General features: G+C 36.4%; 1 protein-coding gene across 3 annotated transcripts in view; it reads left to right on the top strand.

Moving 5' to 3' along the window:
- The window catches only part of LOC107700484 (dual specificity mitogen-activated protein kinase kinase 5-like), a 64,864-nt gene that overhangs the window by 46,067 nt on the left and 7,580 nt on the right, over window positions 1–11,217 (top strand). For all 3 annotated transcript variants that reach the window (XR_001635554.1, XM_016502160.1, XM_016502159.1), the window contains 2 exons: window positions 5,777–5,838; window positions 10,397–10,442. Coding sequence is in view for 2 of the 3 variants with exons in the window: in XM_016502160.1 (XP_016357646.1) it covers window positions 5,777–5,838; window positions 10,397–10,442 (108 nt within the window). In the remaining variant the exon portion in view is untranslated. The remainder of the gene's footprint in view (window positions 1–5,776; window positions 5,839–10,396; window positions 10,443–11,217) is intronic.

Here is an 11,217-nt window from a genome sequence, read left to right as displayed (position 1 = left end):
ATTATACCCAAAAATTCTTCATACAGTGTATTACCAGTAAAATTGATACAAATTTGGGACCAAAAATTATTCAGACCGAGTCTGGGAAAAAATTGAAGTTCAGGTTTGCATGAACCTGGTTGACAGTATGCCCAGGAGACTATATGCTGTCATTAAGGCTAAGGGTCACCCGACAAAGTATTGATAGTTGTGTAAATATTGACAGCTGTATGAATAATTTTTGGTTGATTGTAATCCATTACATACCTTTCTATCAAAGTTATCTAACATTATCAAGCTGAATTTGTTCTGACATAGTTTAACTCTGAGTTCTTGTCATATTTTATTACCATTTTCTAAACTATAGTGAATAAACTGTGATAATGTGAGAAATGTTGAAGGTGTCTGAATAAATTTTGGTTTGACTGTATCTATTTGATAAATGAAGTTAACCAACTAACATTATACATACTCTTTTGGTTTCTGTACCCAATATTTAAAAAATGTACAAATGCAATGAAAATATTGGTATCGGTACTCGGTATCGGCAAGTACCAAAAATAAAAGTATCGGTATCGGGCGAGTACTGGAAAAAGTGGTATCGGTGCAACACAAAATAATGTTCTTTTTAGCAGCATCATATGACCCCTTTAAAACTATTGGATCTGAATGGCTGTACCTTAGCAAACCTAAGAAGATTTGTTCCTTAAATTAGCAGATCTGAGGAGTAACAAGAGGTCATCTTGTACCACATCAACACTCACACAATCCCCAAATTTGCATCAGTCTTCTCAGCATTTAGTTAAAGCCTGTAGGCCATGGTAACTCCAACATTTAAATGCACTTTCCACTGCTATGTGAGTAATTAATAAGTAATTGTGTTAATTGTGTGTGTGTGGGGGAGCCTCTCCCTTCTCTTCTCTGCCTGAGCTACTCACTGACACATGCTAATAACAGAACGCCACAGAGAGATGAAGGAGAGGGAAGCATAAACACACATTAAAACATACAGAACGTGTCCTTTCTGCTATAGATTGCTGCACGTAATTAATAATTAAACGGCCGCTCGTGTAATGAGTTGACCTGCTTGAACTGTTCATTACTCATCCGGCAGAGGCATCACTCAAACTATTTTCTGCCGTGCCCTTCGCTCCGTCCCCCTCAGGCCAAAGAGTGCGCCGCCGCTGCCGACTGCATTCAGCTGACCAAGGCCTTATTACTCACTGCCACTGATTTACAACCTTCGGAGAGAGACAGTGAGAGAGAGCTTGAGTCGGGAGTTGTGGGTACTCCCCAGGACCTACTTTAAAGAGTAATCTAGTGCACAGACCGAGAAAGAGGCAGAGTGAATGTGATGGACTGAAAGAGCAGGAGAAAAGAGAACATTTAGAAACTATACCTGAGAGAATATGAGAAACAGGCAGAATAAAGAGGATATCTGCTCAAGGAGGACATCAAGGCCAGTCAATTAGAAAAATGGGAAAGTATATGTGATGTGAATGTACAATCTGAGACCCATTAAATTTGAGTTTACCATCAGTAATGTTGAAAAGTCACTAGAAGGAAATAAAAGTGTCATGAATCATATGTGACCCTGGACCACAAAACCAGTCATAAGGGTCATTTTTTTTTAATTGAGAAAGCTAATAAATCAGTTTTCCATTGATGTATGGTTTGTTAGGATAGGACAATATTTGGCCGAGATACAACTATTTGAAAATCTGGAATCTGAGGGTGCAAAAAAAATCAAAATACTGAGGGAAATCACCTTTAACGTTGTCCAAATGAAGTTCTTAGCAATGCATATCAGTATCGGGCATCCCTAGTTAAAAGGTCTGTAAGGAATCTCGGTCTGTTCTTTGTCGTCGAGGTGGGGGAAGTCAATCCAAAGAGCTCGTGATCGTCACTGGTTTAAATGTGATGGTCATGCTGTGCATCTCTGACCATTAATCTTGATTACTTGCCCCAAAATTGACAATCTCCTTGGAATTGTCAATAAGTGTTCTTTTGTTTAAATGCTGTGAGCTACTCAAAGCTGCTAGTTGGTTCAGGCTTGTGGCGCCAGGATCTGATTTACGAACATCCTGTGTCTTGGGCCTCTCTGTGGAATTCGGCTCCTCGTGTTTCAGCTGTTCTTTATCAAATCTTAAATTGTCAGATTCGGTCTGATACCCTACAAACATGATCTTTACTTAATATCCTAATGATTTTTAGCATAAAAGAAAAATCTATAATTTTGACCCACACAATGTATTTTTGGCTATTGCTACAAATATACCCCAGCGACTTAAGACTGGTTTTGTGGTCCAGGGTCACATATGGGAGAAATTCAGGATGGTCACAGGTAGTTGATCTAATAATCTGACCACTTTGGCTTCGAGAGGATGCTGGTAATGACAGTCTGGCGGTCTAGTTTTAATTTGTAATTTTTAAAACTTAAGAACCCCACATTCTTTCCAATTCCATTGTGCTGTATTTTGATTTATTCGTTGTGTGCTCACTCAACAGCAGCTTTACACGTTCACATCTGGGCCATCAGGACATCCGTAGTGTTTTTTCTAGTAAAAAAAAAAATTAGAATGGCAAGAAAACCAAAATATCTGATCTAAGTGACTGTACCTCAGCAAACCTCAGATGATTCATTCCCTAAATTAGCAGATCTAAGAATCCGTTCAGAAAGAATGCATTTTTCCATTCTACTGCACTATTTCCATTGTTTTTCTATGCTAGACGGACATGTTTGACTGTTGCACTCACATCTTGCGTCTTTTGCAGTATCTTGTGCCTGACACAGTGTTCTAAAAATGAGACACTTGAGTTAAAATAAGTTCAGCTTTTTAAAAACTTGTTTTGAGGCTTTGCTCTTTTTTTTCCCCATTCCACTGCCTGTGTCTCACATTTTTACAAGCAAAAACGCTTGAATGGCCCTTAAGGACGTTCGAGAGGTCATCTTTTATGACACTCAACACTCAAACAATCCCCAAATTTGCATCAGTCTCCTTGGCTCTTTCACCTATTTTATTTCTCTCTAAATCCCTCGGTCAGGTCCAGCTCTACTTGGTGTCTAATAGTTGTTGCTGTCTTTCTGATTTGTAGTGCACTTCTTTATAGAAGACACTCTTTATCAGAATGGCACATTTGTCCATCTGCACGGCGGCTCGTCTTTAATTGCCCCTCTCTGGTCGTGTATTGAAACAACCCTGATGCTTCTAATAAGACTCGGGTTTAAATTCACCTCTGTAATTACTGATCTAATTTTGCCTGATAATTGCTGCTGGGCAATTACATGTATATTTACTGCTGGTATTGTGGAGGAAGACGGGCCATGGTCTGGCTCTGTTTGTAGTGTTGGATAATGGCAGCAAGCTGCATAATATAACAGTGCTTTCATCATCATCCTCATCATGTAGCCGCCACATCAAAGACCCCTAAATGAAGGTGTTTGTGCGTCCTCAAGTGTACATGCATCTGTTTGTGTATGTGTGTGAGGCTGTGTGCATCTCGCTGTATTTACATGTGTGTGTGTGTGTGTGGTTATGAGTGTTGCTCTGAATCTTCGTCTTTGGTCCATGTGTATGTGTACTGTGGACCCCAGGCTGTGAGTCTTGCCTGTGTAATGATGTATAGCTGCACTAGTGCACCTCTGGCTATGTTCATTTGAATAGGTGTGTTTCAAACTCTCTAGATCACAGAAAATTAGGGCTTAATACAACAAAAAAAAAAGACTAGGGAGAGAAACCTTTACAAAATGGCTTTTTAGTTGACAATTTTCTCAGTAAACAACATGGTATTCAAAAGCACTTTAGTTCACTTCCTGACAGCTATGTGCTGAAGGGATGGTTTTAGTACATTATATAGACCACACAATGATTATATTAACAGTTATAAAATACATTTTACATTCTGTTCATATTGTCACATGTATGTTCCCGTTGAGTTCCTGTTTTCCTTATTTGGTCCTTCCAGTTCCTTTTCACATTATTAGTATCACCTGTTCCTTGTTATTAGTTATCCCCATCACCTGTCTGCCCCTCGTTATCTACCCTATTTAGTTCTAGCCCGTTCAGTTCTCCCTTGTCTGGAATTGTATGTTGATGTCTTCTCCTCGTGCTACGTGTGATTCCCTGTGACAAGAATAAATCCCTTTGTTTAGTACTCCTGGTCTCCTGGTCTCCTCGTTCCGCGCTCCTCACACTACTACCGACCGTGACACATATGTTTTTCTAGTTGAATTTAGTATAAATTAGTTCCAGTTTTATCTTGATTGTGTTGGTGCCATTTAAGTATCACTCTTTTTGAAGGAATATTTCTGTCTGTTTGGGGAAAATAAATGTTGATTATAGTTCTAATGTGGGCATAAAAACATTCCATTACAGTTTATTCAACTTGAAAATCGGACCTCATATGTTAAAAAATAACATTTGTTTTGTAAAATATTTTATTGAAATTTTTTTCGAATACCAAATTTTGAAATGACATGTATCTTTAATTATGTGTTGTCGTATATGAACAAGTTAGTAATAATGTAAGTCTCAAGAACCTAAAGAATACTTCACAGTAACAATTCTTCATTTTGAATCATTTATCAGTTTCGTTTTGTAAAATGTAACTGATAAATGATTCGTTCAGTGAGGGAGTCAGTTATGAACTCAGTAACGACTCTGAATGAATCACTTAGTGAATCTGATTCAAACCACTAACTCCTGAGTTATTAAATAGTCATTAAGTCATTAAATAGACATTCATAAGAGTTATTCAGACATTACGTCTAATGCACAAATATTTCTAGACTGTCTCCAATAACAACTTGATTTCTGTTTTTTGTTGCATATGCAACCTTTTTAGTACCGCCAAAACCTTGGATCAGATAATTCCTTTTTTATCATCCTGCTATCCTTGTGTATACGTGTGTGTTTTCAAACCGCAACAGGATTGCTTGTATTGTGCAAAAAAAAAAAAAAAAGTTTAATTTAATTCGTACTGGCTGTTAAAGCAGTTTCCTCATCTCTTTGTCACTCTCAAACAGACATTTCCTAAAAGAAATCCTATTCACTTTCCCTTCCAGTGCATCCTGTTTGAGAAGGTGTCCTTCTCAAACACCTTGAATCTCAATTCTGTCTTTAACATCAAGGCTTCTGTATTGATGTCATCAATTCTTTCCCCTGAGGTCATAATAATTCAAATTATAGTTATTTTTGGAATACAAATAATCTTTTCTCTGAAACAGGCCACATTTAGTCTTTCTTCTCTAGCCTTAGATAAAACAGGGGCTCCAGTATTCTGATGAAAGTTATATTAGACTGAATATGTCTCAGTTTGATCTCAGTGGTAAGGTTCCTATTTACACAATTAGAATTAGATCTGGAATTTGACTTTTTTTCACTTGTTCCATTTGGTTTCAGTGTGTCTGTGCTTTAGAAGTATCTGATTTAATTTCCTTACCCTGTTAACATTATTTGGAGGTTGAGGTCGTAACTAAATGTTCAGCTCTGGGAGTGTAAGCTTTTTTTTCTCCAATGTTCTGTGCGTCAGCAATCTTCCACTGTCTAACAAAAGAGGGGTTCAGGTGCTTCCAAAATTTAATATACACGGCTGCTTTTGAATGTCCGCACATAAAATACCTCATTATGGACTGTAACCCTTCTGCAAACTAGTCAAGGCCACACAAAATCTATGAATTATACACCATAGATTTTTCTGTAAAGTATAAACATTGTGTTGATATTTTTATTCTATATTGTGGATATTTTTGTAAATAATGATTTTGACAATGTATATTTATTTGTTTATTTTTTAGGATCCTCCGGTGCTTCCAATTGGTCAGTTCAGTGAGAAATTTGTCCACTTCATTACACAATGGTGAGTGTTTCCAATATCAACCGAACACCTGTTTCTTCTCTTTTACCTCTCATAAATAAATAAATCCTTATCATGGTGTAAAGAATTTGCATTGGTAAGCCACAACACAAACTATAAAACATTTTATTAAATAAAAAAATTAATACATTCAGGACATTGAAACATACTAGAGCTAATCACAGCTGCCAAATGTCTGACTGTGACATGTATATATTGCCAATATTATGTAATAAAGTGATAGCTGAAATTTATGCATTCATGCCAAGAAATTATAAGGATTTATTGTTCAAATCCCCACTTTGAAACATAGGGATATGTAAATATGTGAAGACTGGAGTAATGATGCTGAAAATTCAGCTTTGCCATCATTGAAATATATAATAAAAGAAAAGTTATTTAAATTGTAATAATATTTCCCAAAATTACTGTTTGCTGTATTTTTGATCAAATAAATGCAGCATTGCCTTTCTTTCAAAAACATTTTAAAAGTCATGGCGACTCCAACAAGTCATGTATAAAACACGTAACATGTAGTGGTCTAACACACGATAGCCTTTCCTGGGTCTACAGACCCGACAGTACAATAGTTAGACTAGCTATACACGACAGTAAATATTTACCCAACATCTGTCCCTTGTTTGCTGACCTTGCTTTCTCAAACGCATCCGCACTCAAATTTGCCTTCCACAGTTCATGCCCCAAGAAACCAGAATTCCCCACAACCTCTTTTATGGTTTGTCTGGCACACTGGGCCTGTGGCCTTGGTGGGTGAAGCCAGATGTTTTGGGATTTGTTCAGCAGCGGATGTTTACCTGCAACACACTTTATTTACACAAACAGGTCACCTGGCTCACTAGTGCCACCCCTGCCTGGCTCTGCTCTTCCAACATCCTTTTCTATTATTAGCCTGCTCTGAGTGTGTGTCATTCATCATGGTCCAAATGGGCCCCCCTGTAGGCCGCTCTGTCCCTCTAATCCCTCCCATTTCTTATCTGGGTCAGCTTGACTAATTTACTTGCACTTAGGTGTGCTCTGTGCCAAGGAGAATTGATAATTACTTACCTCTCCTTTCATCATTTTAAGATATAGTTATATTAGCCTCAAAAGTACAACGATAAAGAGGATCTGAAGATAAAGATGGTGTAGAAGATATACTAGATATATTAGTGGAAAGCATTTATTACGAAATATGGATTACTGTTTAAATACAGAAACATGTGATCTGATTTACATCTAATCTGTGGTTAGAAATTTGACCTGCACAGTCACAGTGTAGTACGATAGAGATAGTAGATGCCATTGTTTGCAAGTCCCGAAGAATTATAAGAGCACAATGAGGGAAAATTTGCAGCGTTTCCTTGCTCTTGAAAGTATTTTTGGACACAGATTCAAGAACTGGAAAGTTCTTGAAAGTAATTGAATGCTCTGTCAGTTGGAAAACCCACAAACTTAGACTTTCTTAATGAATTTTGAAGAGCATCTGATGTTCTTGACAACCACATGGGCACGACATCCACAATTCTGGAGTGCTTGTCATATAAATCAGCAGTTTGTGGCCTGGGTACTGAAGTGAGTCTGTAATACAGACCAGTGTTATTTTAGAATCATTGATATACTATTATAGTTTTTGTTAAGATTTTGAATTAGATTTTATTTTTATATTTTCTGTTTTCATTTTAATTTTAGACATTTTGTTGTCATTTTTAGTCTTTATTCTTTTATTTTTATTTATTAGTTTGAGTTTATTTAGTTTAAGTTATTTTAGTACTTAAACTTAGGGCTGGAATACACTACATGACTTTTGCCGACTTCTACATCTTGTATGATGGTCACAGTCACAGACTCTATTATTTTAGCTTCAGACTTTGGGTCCGTTCAGTCTGACTCTAAGGAAATCAAACATGTTTCATATTGTGAGCCAACACATTGTTTATATTTTTCACAAGACATGTGTTTCTGCCTGAATCTGAACAACTTCTGTCTGGTAGTTTGTGATGCTGAGTCAATTAGTGTTTGATGCCCAGCTTTTCCTCTGTTACTGTTTAAAATTCAGCAAGTGTATGATGCATAGTGTGTTAAAATCTATTACAGACTAATGCATATGTATTGTCACCTAATGAAGAGTTTGGATGCATGATAAATTAACTCATAAAAGCCAGTGTTCTTTACCGACATATCAATATTGCATATGGAAGCATTAACATTTCTATATTGAGCTTACAAAAATACATGTTTTTTACAAGGTACACCATGTATACTGTAACATACATGTTTCATATTGTGAGCCAACACATTGTTTATATTTTTCACAAGACATGTGTTTCTGCCTGAATCTGAACAACTTCTGTCTGGTAGTTTGTGATGCTGAGTCAATTAGTGTTTGATGCCCAGCTTTTCCTCTGTTACTGTTTAAAATTCAGCAAGTGTATGATGCATAGTGTGTTAAAATCTATTACAGACTAATGCATATGTATTGTCACCTAATGAAGAGTTTGGATGCATGATAAATTAACTCATAAAAGCCAGTGTTCTTTACCGACATATCAATATTGCATATGGAAGCATTAACATTTCTATATTGAGCTTACAAAAATACATGTTTACATATTAAATATTATACTCGATGTGTTATTATAAAGGCCTTCAGGTACACCATGTATACTGTAACATGATTAAAGTTGGTGTTTGAGGAAATGGCAGGTACTTGGAAAAAGTCCTTGAATCTGGTGTTCATTAAAGAGTGGGAACCCTGAATTTGTCAGATCTTGTGCTGTTTCTGGCTGTGTGTAACACCTGGTGCTATAAAGTCTTTTGATATGCTTTCAAGCGGAGTGACTAAAGTTTGTTTTTCACAAGGTCCCTGATCACTTCACTCTGACCTTAACAGTTTCAGTGGCACATTTCAACATGGATTGTTTTGTGAACTTGGTATTGAAGGGGATGTGCAGTGCAAAATACAGTGCCTATAAAAAGTATTCATTTTTTTCACGTTTTTTATGTTGCAGCCTTTTGTTAAACTGCTTTAAATAACTTTTTAAACAGTCTACACTCCATACACCGTAATGACAAAGCAAAAAAAAAAAAACAGATTTGTGACAACTTTGCAAATTTATTAAAATTAAAAAACTGAAATAAGTACATTGCATAAGTATTAAGGGTATACTTGCAATACCCTTAACGCAGTACTTAGTTGAAGCACCTTTACGACCTCAAGTCTTTTTGATATGATGCGACAAGGTTTGCACATCTGCATTTGGCAATTACTTCATGGAGCTCAACTAGAGTGACCATCAGCTTCTTGGTCACCAGTCAAACCAAAACCTTTCTCCATCGATTGCTCAGTTTGGCCAGGAGGCCAGCTTTAGGAAGAGTCCTGGTTGTTTCAAACTTCTTCAATTATGGATAATAAAGGCTACATGCTTCTGTGAACCTTCAATGCAGCAGAATTTTTTCTGAACTCTTCTCCATATGTGTGGCTTGGCGCAATCCTGTCTCTGAGCTCTACAGGCAGTTCTTTTGACCTCAGGGCTTGGTTTTTGCTCTGATTCGCATTTTCAGCTATTAGACCTTTTGTTGAGAGGTATGTGCCTTTCCAAATCATACTCATTCAAATGAATTTGCCACAGGTTAACTCCACTCGAAGTGTAGTAACATCTACAAGCGATATGAATGCTCCTGAGCTAAATTTCAACTGTACCAGATAAGAGTATGAATACTTATGCAATGGAATCGTTTCAGTTTCTTTTATTTCTAATAAATTTGCAAAGTTGTTACAAACCTGTTTTTTGATTGGTCATTATAGTGTATGGAGTGTAGATTGATGTGGGAAAAAAAGTTATTTAAAGTAGTTTAACATAAGGCTGCAACATAACAAAATGTGGAAAAAAAATGAAGGGGTATGAATACTTTTTTTTATAGGCACTGTATATTGAACACTCATTGCACATGCATAGACACTGTCTATGCACTATAAGAAGCCTTAAAAACACAGAACCAAAACATGGCCCATTTAATTTCGATCCATTTAAATGGTCAGAGAGAAGGTGAATAAAAAGCAGGTAAACTAAATAGTTTTGTGCACAAAAACCCTGACTACGAGTACCGAAGTTGAAACAGTAAAATGACAAATTACATGTTATATCAGTTCTTTAAAAGCCTATATAAAGACTTACATAGTTGCTCTCCAGTGTTATTGTTAGATTCATGCTTTCAATATATTGGCAGATAAATTGTCTAATATTTGATGAAAAACATACTGTTAGTGTAAATCTTTTGACTAGCACCATATCACATACATACCAAGTATCATTGAAGCTTTAACTCATAAAGCCTTGCTATTTTAATATTGAGTAGAAAAAGTCCTTAAATGAGTCAAGAGAAATTATTTCAGTCCACTTTTGATGAGCAAAGCATGTAAGTCAAGGTTTGACCTCCACAATCGTATCTTAAGGAGTTCTGACATGCTTCTTTTGCATTCATCCTTTTGAATTAACAGAGGATGATTAATTACTACATGCAAAATCACATATAATGACCTCTTCTGCTTTTGTCCCCACAGTATGAGGAAGCAACCCAAAGAAAGACCAGCTCCAAACAATCTTATGGTGAGTCAAAATCAGCCTTCAAGAGGATTAGAACATGAAATGCCAATTATTCGATGGATGGAGTAAGTGAATGGGTGTATTTGATGGTAGGGAGGCTTTTGTTGGCACTCTGTGTAAGGGTTTGGGTAAAACCTTGACCTTTTTGATTCTTCTGTTTTTTGTTTGAAAACTTCATCTGACTGTGTTGCATACTCCACTGATCTGTCATTCAACCATTCAAGTAACCTCTATGACCATCAGGCTATTGATTTGAATTTTGTAAGTGTTTTCTAACCTTTGCGTCCTCTGCCATGGATTCAGTCTGGGAAGGACAAAAAGCAGCTACGTGCATTTGTTCTACAGTACTGGGAGGATGCTCTGTGTGGCACATGACTATTAATTGCTATCAGATAAAAAGGTGCTTGATTGAGCATTGTGATTTTAAACGCCTCTAAATGTTTACATTTTAATATCTTTAAAAGATGTATACATTTTAATGTTCTTGGTAATCTAAGCACTTCTTGAGGCTTCTTCCATTAGGAGATATAAAAGGGACAATATGTTGTCAGTTTCATGAAGAGAACTTTCACCGATGTGAACTTTTTTTTTGAGATTGTCAGCCAGAGGTTAACTAAAGGCTGAAACAAGCTTTTAATGTTAAAACTGTCTGGTCAGTGGGATCAGATTAATTTCCGATGCATTTCGTAGCTCTCTGAATTAAGAAAGAATTCACATACTCAAAATCAAAAATAATCCCCCTATAGTAAACAGGGTGTATTTATTTATTTAAAAAAAA

Source organism: Sinocyclocheilus anshuiensis, unplaced genomic scaffold, assembly GCF_001515605.1.
Source record: "Sinocyclocheilus anshuiensis isolate Anshui unplaced genomic scaffold, SAMN03320099.WGS_v1.1 scaffold154, whole genome shotgun sequence".
NCBI lineage: Eukaryota > Metazoa > Chordata > Actinopteri > Cypriniformes > Cyprinidae > Sinocyclocheilus > Sinocyclocheilus anshuiensis.
Note: the sequence above shows the minus strand (reverse complement) of the source record. Positions and strands in the feature narration are given on the sequence as shown.